Below are 12570 nucleotides of genomic sequence, written 5' to 3'. Positions count from 1 at the left end.
TGGGGTTTTTTTCCAGAACACGTGTGGGTGTGGAAGTCTTTTGGGGGGGGGAATGATTGTCTGCAAAATGAAGGGGGGCTCTGCTTTCAATGGAAGCCTGGTGTGTGTGTGTCTTATCTATCAACAAAGCTCAGGGCCAATCTTTGGAATTGTACGGTTTACATCCAGACACTGATTACTTCTCACATGGACAATTCTATGTTGCGTGTTCTAGAGTCGGCAAACCAGACAATCTCCACAGACAATGGAACAACAAAAATATTGTATACCCACAACCATTGTGAAATTAAACATATTAGAAACGTGCGCTTTCTCTTTTCTTTCTTTTCCATTTAACAGACTGAGCCACAGCAACGCGTGGCCAGGTACAGCTAGTAAATAATTAAAAGTCCCCAATGAGTTGAGAGTATTGGGCCAATAGCGCATTAGCACCAACAGACTCACCTCCATGGCATTTGTGAGCTTTGCTGCTGACACCCTTCTTCTTTGGCGATCACTTGTAGCCAAGTAAGATTGTCTTCCATAAACACAATTTTAACAATGGGTCCGTAAGTGACTGTGGAGGCCAATTCTGGAGCCACATGTCCTTCCACAGTGGGGACATTGGTTTCCAGGCCGGAGTTGATCACAGTGTGGATTTGCCAAGCCTGCCTTCCTCTTAGCACATTTCTCCCTTGCGTCCTGAGATCAAGTTTCCATGACACCTTTGGTAAAGGCTGTTCTCCAACTGGAGTGCTCACAGGCCAGTGTTTCCCAGTTGTCAGTGTTTATATTACATTTTTAAAGATTTGCCTTGAGACAGTCTTTAAACCTCTTTTGTTGACCACCAGCATTACGCTTTCCATTTTTAAGTTCGGAATAGAGTAGTTGCTTTGGAAGACGATCATCAGGCATCTGCACAACATGACCAGTTCAACGAAGTTGATGTTGAAGAATCATTGCTTCAACACTAGTGATCTTTGCTTCTTCCAGTACACTGATATTAGTTCGCCTGTCTTCCCAAGTGATGTGTAAAATATTTCAGAGACACTGTTGATGGAATCTTTCAAAAGCCTTTCCTCACTTCACACTTTGTGCCATGGTTAACCCACACCTGAGGCTGCGGAGAGGGGCGTGTGATGCATGCCGTGATCTGACAGATTCCAACCACACAGGGTTTTTTAAGGCACTGATCGCTTGAGGAGACGAAGGGTGTTTCTTTCACAAGTTAAGACTTTGCAGCTGGTTGCAAAAGGCGCTGGAGCCGAGGAGGAGAGCCGTGTTGCTCAAGGCTAGGAGAAATTGCACAATTTGAAGCGGGGAAAGGCTTCAGGCGGCCACAGGGCAGAGGGTGGATTTCTGAACCTCGCCAAACAAGTCCAGCTAGTCGGGGTTAATGATTGGCTGCAGAGACAACCATGGCGGTGCTCAAGATCGTCGCACCTGTCCTTGTCGCTGTCCTCACTTTCTATGCCTATACCTGGGAAAGCTTCTCTGAAGGTAAGCCAAGGGAGAAGGGTTGCCTCTTCTGAAACGTGGCCTTGATCGTCTCTTGCACATAAATGGTTCTGCCGTTCTCAGGGATGTTTGCACATGGCATGCTAGCGACACCAAACAAGCACCTTCGGCTCTGCTCTTGTTGCATACCCTCCAACATTTATCCGATGAAAATAGGGACGTCCTGTTCCATAATCATAACGATAACAACAACAAAGAAGTTACTATTTATACCCCACCCACCCGGCTTCCAACATATATGAAAACATAATACAACATTGAAAAACTTCCCTATACAGGGCTACCTTCAGATGGCTCGGGCGTCGGATCACACCCTCCAACATTTCTCCAAAGAAAATAGGGAAGTCCTAAGGAACAGAGGGACATTTGGGGATCAGATCAGAAACTGGGAGAGCTTCTGTAAATATGGGACTGTCCCTGGATAATAGGGAAGCTTGGAGGGTCTGTTGTTGTTGGCACTTGCTAAAAACTTTTTTTGTTTAGACCACCTAGCCAGATATGCAGAACCTGGCCTATGTTTTAGTGTTTTTAATTTAAAATAGTATTAGTATTAGTACAGTATTAGTATTAACTCTCCCTTCACCCTAATGTTCCGGAGAGGGTTACAACGAAACACAACTTTAAAAAACAGTTTAAAACAATTTACAATCCCTGTGAAAAAAAGGTGGATCCTAAAAACACAGGTGCCAGGGGAAAGAGTGTCTTTAGTCTTTGCTGAAAGCTGTATAATGAAAGTGCATCTCTTGTGAAGTGGGAGTTCTGTAGCTTAGAGGCCACCACAGAAAAGACCCTCCCTTGGGCTGCCACCACCCCTGAGACTCTGGGGTAGTGATCATTTATTCTGATTTAATTTTTGAATGTTTAAAAGAATTGTTTTCATCAACTTTGTTGTTTTGTGAAGGTGTCAACGTTCTGTTACATTCCAGCCGGATATCAATCTTGTGAAATAAAATCAATTACTAGGGAGGAGGCAGTAATGCTTCTAAATCCCTGTTACTGGAAGCCACAGGAGGGGGGAGTGCTGCTGCGCTCAGATCCTGCTTGCGGGCTTCCCTTTGGGGCATTTAGTCTGCCACTGCGAGAAAAGGATAGTCCGGATAGCTCAGTTGGCTAGAGCGTGGCGCTGATAACACCAAGGCTGCAGGTTAGATCCCTGTATGGGGACAGCTGCATACCCTTTGCACTGTAGGGGGTTGGACTAGATCAAGCTGTTGGGCAATACGCACCAACCGAGTGGCAACAGCGGCAGGGTCGACGAAATAACAAAGTCGTCTTCAGTATATTTGCTTGCTTTTATTTACAATTATATACAACACACACCTCTACTCCATTCCTCTCATTTCACAATACATCACCACCACACCCATGAACCATTTGGGAAGCTTAAATACAGAATTCAAAATAGTCAATTACCCAATCACATTACAGTAAGCAAACTCTACCTTCAATTATTCAAATTAGCAAAAGCTCAAGGGTGTGTTAACATTCAGAACAAGGTTACAAACACACATCTCTGTGTAGCACCATTGACCACATCAGTCTTAAAGGAAAAACCTAACACAAGCATCCCCAATCTTTGCCCTCCAGCTGTTTTGGGACTACAATTCCCACCATCCCTGACCACTGGTCCTGTTAGCTAGGGATGATGGGAGTTGTAGTCCCAAAACATCTGGAGAGCCGAGTTTGGGGATGCCTGGACTAGATGACCCTAAGGGTCTTTTCCAACTCTATGATTCTGTGACTACATGGGGGCCCCTTTGGCCTGACTCTCCTTCTGTCCTTACCTTTCTGTTCTTATGAACTTCAGTACAAAACATCTGGATCGCGGGCGGCTGATGTTGACCATCTCCTTCTCTGTCTCCAGAAATGGTGCGAGGGAAACGGATCCTGGTGACGGGGTCAAGCTCAGGGATAGGAGAACAAATGGCCTACGAGTTCGCACGGATGGGGGCCCATTTGATGCTGACAGCGAGGAACGAGACACGCCTCCAGAAGGTAAACTGTTAATCCCTTGACCCCAACGTAGTTAATGATCATGGGCATCACAGGTTCCTTGATTTCATAGTCTTAGTTTGGCTACAACCCTTAGCCTCCCCTCCCCTCTCAAAAACACCCCCCTCATCTCTTCCTTCTTCATCTGGCCCTCCTTCTGATCAAGCTCCCCTCCCATGAGAATCCGTTGTTCTATAATGGAAACCGGATTAGTTTAGCCATGCCCTGATGATTAACATTGGCTTGTGGGAACATGGAGGCTTTTTTCCTGATGCATTGCAGGGGCTTGGGGTCTCTTCCAACTCTATAATTCTGTGATTTTATGACTCCCCACCACTACTGCTATTCTGCTGGCTTTTCGATTAACATTCCCCTGAGCTTGAACTTCCTGATCCAACTGTTTTTATTTTGACTTTTAAAAATTATGGTGCTTTTAAACTGGCTCGCTGTATAATAAATTTTGTGGCTGTTTTTTACTGCTCGGATAGGATTGTTTTATTGTGCGTTGTAGTATTTTACAATGGATTTTATACTTGAAAACTGCTTAGAAGCCATTTTCAAGTTCCCTCTTTATTTTTATTTGTTTTCTCTTTTTGGTATATTTTTATTGTTTTTTTTCTATTTTACATTTTAGAATATTCATTTAAACAACCTTAAAATATCAATGACTTCCCTCCCTCTTTCCATGGTTCAGTTTGCATAACATAAATCCCTGCATATCTCACACAAACTAAGCCATTCAGTATTCCATTTTTACATCCATCAAAACTTATTTACACTGTTGAATTTAACTTAAAGCTGCCAACGTTTTCAAGTGTACACAATTTTCACCCATGTAATCAATAAACATTTCCCAATCTTCTTTAAACGTATACTCTTCTTGTTCTCTTATTCTATAAGTTAAGTCTGCAAGCTGCGCATATTCCATCAGTTTAAGTTGCCATTCTTCTTTAGTTGGGACCTCGCTCGTTTTTTCCATTTTGGGGCTCGTTTTCCATTTATTTGTTTCCTCCAGGTAGTCCAGAAGTGTCTTAAACTGGGAGCCGCCTCTGCTTCGTACGTCGCTTCAGATATGAGTGACTTGGCTTCTGCCCGGAATGTTGTGGAAGAAACCAGGAACGTCTTGGGTAAAGATGGAAGGCCAGTCTTTAGCCAGTCTTGGAGGGATGGCAATTGTTCTTCCAGTTCCCAAAAGGCTGCAACGCAAGCTGCCTTAGGCACAGGAAAAGGCCTCCTAAACCCTTTCCTCTTGAGGGGAATAGCTCCAAAAGCATTTGCCAGCTTCTGCCCTGGGACACCTCAGCTATTGGCCTTGTCTGCCTGCATCTTGGCAAAGATCTGCCCAGAGATTTTTTGATGAAGGGTGGTATATGGGAGGGAGGGAGGGAGGGAGGGAGGGAGGGAGGGAGGGAGGGAGGGAGGGAGGGAGGGAGGGAGGGAGGGAAGGAAGGGGGTTGACCAGCATTTCCCAACCTGATTGGCCTTCCAGATAATTTGGACAGCAACTCCCATCAGCCCCAGTCATTTGAGATTAATAGATTATGTCTTGTTTCCAATTTCTCATTGATTGGGTGTATCTTCCAGCTCTCTCGTTCTGTGATTCTGTGAAAGCTGGTGCCACTGGATTACATTCATCCGTTTTGTTGACATGGTTAACCTAAATAGTTTGAAGTGAGTTTTGAATACATGGGCAATTCATAGATACCATTTTGAATGCCATTGTGTTACTATCTTCCTTACTGGGGTGCACGGAAATCAGAGTTCTGAATAATGCTTTTTATTTGGTAGGGAGAAAAAAGTTTGGAAACCGCTGTCTTAACCTAGATGTCTTAACCTAACCAAATTTCTCCTGCGTTCCTACCAGCCAACATGGCTGCATGCTGCTAGGGGCGGCCGGGAGTTGGTGTCCTAAACATTGGGAGGGCGGCAAGCTAGCAAAGGCTGGTATCAGAGAATTGTAAGGTTGGGAGGTACCCCAAGGGTCATCTAGCTCAACCCCTGGAACGAAGGAACCACAGCTAAATTATGAAAGGACTGAGCTCTGCACAGGCTGATTTTCAAGGACAGCCTGAAAACATGAGAAGAGGCTGAGCTCCGTCCATCTCCAAGTACGGCTCTCTCACCTCCACTCAGTGTCTCTGTGCTCTTTTCCCTTGCAGGGGGGCTTGATCTGCTGGTTCTGAATCATGTCGGTGGAAAAATCAGTTTTGGCCCGTACCAAGGAGACATGGAATCTGTGATCAGCTCCATGACAGTCAACTTCTTCAGCTACATCCAGGTCACCGTGTCGGCCCTGAGCATGTTGCAAGAGTCCCGTGGCAACATCATTGTGGTATCCTCCATGGCTGGTATGGGCAGGCGACTGGCGGCCTCCTGGCCTAAGATCTCGGGAGGTCCAAATTTATTAGCTTCTGATCATGATATAATAATAATTTATTTTTTATACCCCGCCCATCTGGCTGGGTTTCCCCAGCCACTCTGGGCAACTCCCAACAGAATATTAAAAACACGATAAAACATCAAACATTAAAAGCTTCCCTATGTCTTCTAAAAGTCAGGTAGGTGTTTATTTCCTTGACATCTGATGGGAGGGCAGGTGCCACTACCGAGAAGTCCCTCTGCCTGGTTCCCTGTATCCTCACTTCTCACAATGAGGGAACCGCCAGGAGGCCCTCGGTGCTGGACCTCAGTGTCTGGGTTGAACGATGGGAGCATAGCTGCCAAGTCCCAGTTAGAAAAATACAGGATCAGCAGCGCCGGCACCAGAAGTCGTTTCTACGCATGTCCGGACATGCGGAAGAAATCGGAAGATTTCCCCCCGGAAGAAATCCGGGGGAATTACGGGATATTTCACCATTCAGGATGACAGCGGGAAACGGTTTTAAAAACGGGGGTTTCCCAGGGAAAACGGGAGACTTGGCAGCTATGGATGGGGGTGGAGATGCTCCTTCAGGTATACTGGGCCGAAGCCATTTCGGGCTTTCAAGGTCAGTACCAACACTTTGATTACATCAATGTCAAGGAAATAAACAACTATCTGACTTTCGGAAGATATCTGAAGGCAGCCCTGTTTAGGGAAATTTTTAATGTTTGATGCTTTATTGTGTTTTTAATATTCTGTTGGGTGCTGTCCAGAATGGCTGGGGAAACCCAGCCAGATGTGTGGGGTATAAACAGTAATTTATTATTATTATTATTATTATTATTATTATTATTATTATTAGTTGGCCCTGCCACGCGTTGCAGTGGCTCAGTTTGTTAAATGGAGCCTTAGACTCCCCTCACCTTCAGAGTCCCTGTTTTTCGTGTGTTATGTTTACATAGACACATCCCTGTGTCTCCCCCCAATCTGTTCTGTCCCTCCTCCCCCATCCCCCGGTTCATCCCTGTGATTGGGCCCACCCTGTCCCAACCTATGACCTATTCGCCCCCCCCCCATCCCCAACCGAGGCAGGCCCCTACCTCCACTTGGCCTAGTATGGAAAGTGGCCTGGTCTGCAAAGCCGAGGCGAGATACTATGGAGAGGGCAGGTTTCATCCCTGTGTCTCCCCCCACCCTGTTCTGACCCATTACCTACCCCTGCCCCCTATTCGGGGGCCCCATTCCCCCCCCAGGCAGGCCCCTACCTCCACTTGGCCTAGTCTGGAAAGCAGCCTAGTCTGCTGCAGCCTATTCAGTCTGCTGGGCAATGTTGGGCCTTGTTGCTGCAAAAGGCCTGTTTCCAGTTGGTTGCTGTGGAAGTTTGTGATGTCATCTGGTGGCACGGCTTTGGAGGCAGCAGCGTGCGATCTGTCTTTCTATTGGATGCTGCTGGAGTCTTCAGACCTTCTGCTGGTGATGTCTAATTTGGGCGCCACTTTTTGTGTTTAATCATTATTTTAGGTGTGAAAGGTGTGGTTTTTTGGGGGGGGGGAGAATTATGCCAGATCCCTCCCTGATGGGCAAGGTAAAAAATAATAAGTTGCATTACTGAAATAAATGCACCTTTCGACAATATTCTAATTTTCTGAGTTTCACCTGTAGATTCTGCAGCCTTCCAAGTAGGAATATGTTCCTGTTTTCTCTCAGGCCGCATTCCAGCCCCTTTCTCCGTTCCATATGCCGCCAGCAAAGCTGCGCTGGAAGGATTCTACAGCTCCTTGCGGACAGAGCTGCGCCTTCGGGAAATCAACATGCCTATCACGGTTGCCGTGTTGGGGTACATTGACACAGGTAAGCAGCCCCAGGTAGGGCAGCCGCTTAGTAGGGCTGGGTGATAATCCGGTTTTCTACGTCGTGATATATCACCAGTGAAGAATTCGAAGGTCTCAAAAAAATATAAAATAAATGTTCATAAATATACAAAGCAAACACACACATAAGTATATAAACCATGTGTCTGAAATGGTACAGGAGAGCAATCCTGAAGCCATTCTGACACTCCCAGTGGCCTTAAATATTCCTCCGCAGTAAGGGAGGAAAATGGGGGAAGCCTTCGCATTGTCTCCCATTGTCTTTTTGCTTGCAAATCCTGTCTTGAGGACGTATTTGTGTACGAATAGGGTTAGCCTGTGACCTGGGATTCAGGAAACTAAAGCATCACAAAAGAATGGCCAGGCTGCCCAGGCAATGTAACCAGTGACTTATCTCGGGTATCCTGGCAAACAGGATTTCTGCTGTAGACCACCTTCTTCTGTGATGTATGTACGGTATGATGTTTCCGGGGGGTGGTCTTGTGCTACATTGTGGGCAATTTCAGAAATCTATATATAAAGGGCTTGGGCACCATTGTTCAGGGTTCTCTCCTCCCTCCTGTGTGTGGGGAGTAGGGACCCTGCTGCAACAAGTACTTTTCAACTGGAATAAAGATCAGGCTTACTAGCTACTTTGCTTCTCGATATTCTCTGGTTGGCCTCTGGAGAGCCAGTGTGGTGTAGTGGTTAAGAGCGGTAGACTCGTAATCTGGGGAACCGGGTTCACTTCCCCACTCCTCCACATGCAGCTGCTGGGTGACCTTGGGCTAGTCACACTTCTCTGAAATCTCTCAGCCCCACCCACCTCACAGAGTGTTTGTTGTGGGGGAGGAAGGGAAAGGAGAATGTTAGCCGCTTTGAGACTCCTTCGGGTAGTGATAAAGTGGTATATCAAATCCAAACTCTTCTTCAAACTCTTCTTTTCTCCTACTGATAGGGAACCCACTTAAGGATTCTACTGTATACGGGCTCTTGGATACCCCAGAAGGGAAAAGGAGCAGGTTTTTTTTTCTTATAACACCATCTAAACATTGTGATGGGACACAGGTGGCACTGTGGTCTAAACCAGAGAACATCTTAGGCTAGCCAATCAGAAGGTCGGCAGTTCGAATCCCTGTGACGGGGTGAGCTCCCGTTGCTCGGTCCCAGCTCCTGGCAACCTAGCAGTTCGAAAGCACGTCAAAGTGCAAGTAGATAAATAGGTACCGCTCCGGTGGGAAGGTAAACGGCGTTTCTGTGCATTGCTCTGGTTCGCCAGAAGCGGCTTAGTTATGCTGGCCACATGACCAGGAAGCTGTACGTCGGCTCTCTTGGCCAGTAAAGCGAGATGAGCGTCACAACCCCAGAGTCGTCCGCGACTGGACCTAATGGTCAGGGGTCCCTTTACCTTTAAACATTGTGATATACAGGCAGGGAACATTCCCAGCCCTACCTGGAGATGCTGCTGGGGAGTTGCACTTGAGACGTTCTGCATGCAAGGGAGACGCTCTGCCACCGAATTGCAAAAGTAAATCACTAAAAGTAAATCAAGATTCTGATCCGCTCTTTTGGAGGGGAACCCTAAGGACTAGAATCTTAATATATTTTTAAGGAAACAGGTCCCAGGCTCAATCCCCAGAAGCGTCTTGTGGAAGGGCTGGGAGAGACTCCTGAGCCTGAAACTCTGGAGAGCCACCGTCAGCCCCTGTGGGCAGCAGCAAGGTAGACAGACCAGCAGCAACTTCCAATGTCCTAGGGCAGTGGTGGCGAACACGCACGTCAGGCATGACAGGCAGAGAGCCCTCACTGCTGGCAGGCACCCCGTTGGCCCATTCGCGCTGTTGTTGTTTTTCCCCCTCCATTTGTTCTCCCGCTCCTCCTACAGCTTGTCTCCGCTAGAGCTTGTCTCCGCTGTTAAAACCTGGATCCCTTTTTTGTTGTTGTTGTTGGTAGCCAGAGACTGGTTTTTTCTGGTGCTTTGGCAGACTATGATTGGGTGTAACAGCATTCGTTTTTTAACCCGTTCTGTGCTGGTTTTTTTGGCGCTTTGGCAGACTATGTCGGTGCTGCGTGTTACGTAGTTCCAGCGAAGGTATTATTCGTCATTTATTTCTGTTCTCCTTCCCTCCCAAAAAGTGCAGCAGCTTTGGGGCACCCCCCCAAAAGAAGCAAAGCAACTTTTGCACCCCCAAAAAAATCTCCAAAACTTTGGTCAGCAGCTCCTCCCAAGAAGCTCAACAACTCTGGGCACTTTGTGATAAATAAGGGGTTTTTGGTTAGTTTAGGTTAAATAATTAGTTTTTGGTTTATTAAATACAGTTATATATTACAATTATACATTTTTGTTATTTAAACTATAAATATCGTGAAATTATGGCTTTTTTCTTGAAGTGACACACCACCCGAGTTATGCTCGTTTTTTTGGCGAATTTTGACACACCAAGCTCAAAAGGTTGTCCATCACTGTCCTAGGGTGCCTGGTGTAATTTCCACACTGACTTGCCTTCCGTGCTTTTTCCCCGCAGACACAGCTGTGAGGTCGGTAGAAGGCAAGATCTCTATGAAGGCAAGTTCAAAAGAGCTCTGCGCCCAGGCAGTCGTGAGGGGCGGCGTCATGAGGGTGAGAGAAGTTTTCTATCCTTACTGGGGCACGAAACCTGTGCTGCTCTTCAGAGATTGGCTGCCAGGAGTCTTGGACCAGATCATTGGCAACGGCTACTTTCTGGAGAAAATCCTCTGAGAATTATTTGTGGGATGAACGGAAAAGCTACGAGTTTCAGTGCTGCAAAACATCGGGGGCTGCTTCCCGATGCATTCTCTCTCTTTCTCTCTTGAAAACTCGCCAGCGTTTTAAGTGCAAATCTCTCCTAATAAACACATTTGTGTGTGTGTGCAGTTCTAACTAACATACACATTTCCCCTAATATATGCATGCATTTTTATGGTCTTCCAATTTCTTTTGCTTAACCAAACGACATATGGTTTCAGGGAAGAGACAATCCCAAACTTATCTGGAGATTCCAGGGATTGGACTTGGGAACTTTGGTGCGCAAAGCTCTACCACTGAGCTATGCCCCTCCCCAAAAATGAAGTAAGATCCTAGTCCTCATTGTTCTAAAGAAGTAGCAGATTGGCTTCCGGTTCGTCGCGCCGTCGAAGAAGGACGCAGGGACTTCGCGCTCCGAAGTCCCTGGCCTCGCGGAGGGGGGGGAGTCCGCAGAGCGAGCGGACTCCCCGTAGAAACACCGGGTAGAGCGTCCCGGTGACTTACGCACCCAGCGGCTGCTCCGTTTTGCGAATCCTCTGCTGCCTGAGAGCTCAGTAGAGCGATCGAGAGCCAGCGGAGTGGAATTGCGGGAGCCATTTTGGGTTACATCTTACCTCCTAGAAGCGAAGCTCCGAGTCCTTACCCGGCAAGCGGCGGATTCTTCCAAGAAAATAAAAGATTTTTAGAAAGTAAGTGAAATTTCCATTTGGACTTTAAAAAATTTAATCTGGAAAATAGGGAGAGATTTTAAAAAACGGAAGTCGATCTCTTCCTAATGGCTAATCAGGAGGCGCATTAAATATTCCCAAGCCGAAGGGGGAAAAGTTTTCTGGACTGTGGATCCGAGAGAAAGACTTTTTTGAGGCTCAGCATTAATAAGGGGAAAGTGTTTTGACAGCTGTCAAAAGCTGTCAAGCTGTCAAAAGATCAAGAAAATTCATTATATTGACCGTGGATGGCAAAATTTATGTGAAGATGAGACAGAAGTAAGCTATTGGAATTATGACTTGAGTGGATTTGTGATGGACTTAAAGACAAAGGAGAAGATCAGCCAAGATGGAGGCGGCCGTGCTGTAGGAAGGAATTTTCCAGCACCCTTTGTCCCCTATCTTCTGCCTGCCTGTGGTTAAGAGAAGTATGAAAACAAAGTACTCTCGAGCTTTCCAGGAGGCTGTGCTGAACTATCTACAAATATGGGAGGATATATACAAGGAACGGCTACATTTTAATTCATCATCCTTGGAGATTGAGGTTCAAGATCAGGACACAGAGGATAATTTTGATTTTGAGACTGGGTGTGAGGAGCAACAATTTGAGGAAAATGACTTGGACCATAAAAAATTTCTCCTGGACGAGGTAAAACAAGGACTGGAAAAGGAATAAGAGGCCGACAATGAGAACCAAAGTGAAATGAACATTAACGAAAATGAGGAGCCTGGAGAGACTGAAATGTGGAGTGGTGTTATTGAGGGATGGGACAGGCAGGGGGAGGGGGGGACAAGGGCCTGGAGTTGGAAGTGGGAAAGAACTGGTGTGGGGTGACAATTTTAGTTAAAAGGCTTTTTTGGTTGCTAAACAACGGTTTCTGAAATCTTGGCTTGTTAAAGGAAATGCTGATCCAATTGGGGGAAAAGGCAGTGGGAGAGGAGAAGGAGAGTGTTTTTAAGTTTAAGGTTAAGAGTTTTCTGGAGGGAGGTAGAAGAATGGTTGAGGAAATAAATTTTAGATAAGTATGAATATTTCTGTGTTTAGATAGGTGTTTCGGTAGAGAGCTGCCTGTCTTCCCCTCCTTGTTCGGAGGCACCTAGTGGCAGGGGGTGCTCTGAGGGGAGGGGAGGGGGCGGAGGGAAACCCAGACACAAAAAATGGATCCTTTGAAGTGCTGTGCCCCGCAGGTTACTCTTGTGGCAGGAGGGGACTTGTGGGGGGGGCAGCATGAAGAAGGAGGAGGATTAAGTTAATATTATAAGATTTAAGATTTTGAATTAGAAAAGAAAACCCGCCATAATTAATTAAAGAAGTTAGGAAAACCAGGAAGAAGAGAGTCGAGGAAGTCAGAATTATAATGTTAACAAAATAAGAATTGGATATTTTATTGTATT

At 46.2% G+C, this 12570-nt stretch overlaps 1 protein-coding gene across 1 annotated transcript; it reads left to right on the top strand.

The window, feature by feature from the left end:
• Nucleotides 1–1198: 1198 nt before the first annotated feature.
• On the top strand, nucleotides 1199–10590 carry LOC118076515 (hydroxysteroid 11-beta-dehydrogenase 1-like protein A). Its single transcript, XM_035099332.3, has 6 exons — nucleotides 1199–1479; nucleotides 3362–3492; nucleotides 4505–4616; nucleotides 5649–5837; nucleotides 7559–7702; nucleotides 10227–10590. Exons 1-6 carry the CDS (start codon nucleotides 1398–1400, stop codon nucleotides 10439–10441), a joined length of 873 nt encoding a protein of 290 aa, XP_034955223.1. The 5' UTR covers nucleotides 1199–1397; the 3' UTR covers nucleotides 10442–10590.
• Nucleotides 10591–12570: the final 1980 nt, after the last annotated feature.

Source organism: Zootoca vivipara, chromosome 16 (genome assembly GCF_965207765.1).
Source record: "Zootoca vivipara chromosome 16, rZooViv2.hap1.1, whole genome shotgun sequence".
NCBI classification, from domain to species: domain Eukaryota; kingdom Metazoa; phylum Chordata; class Lepidosauria; order Squamata; family Lacertidae; genus Zootoca; species Zootoca vivipara.
The sequence above is the reverse complement of the archived record's forward strand: the minus strand, read 5'-3'. Positions and strand labels throughout refer to the sequence as shown.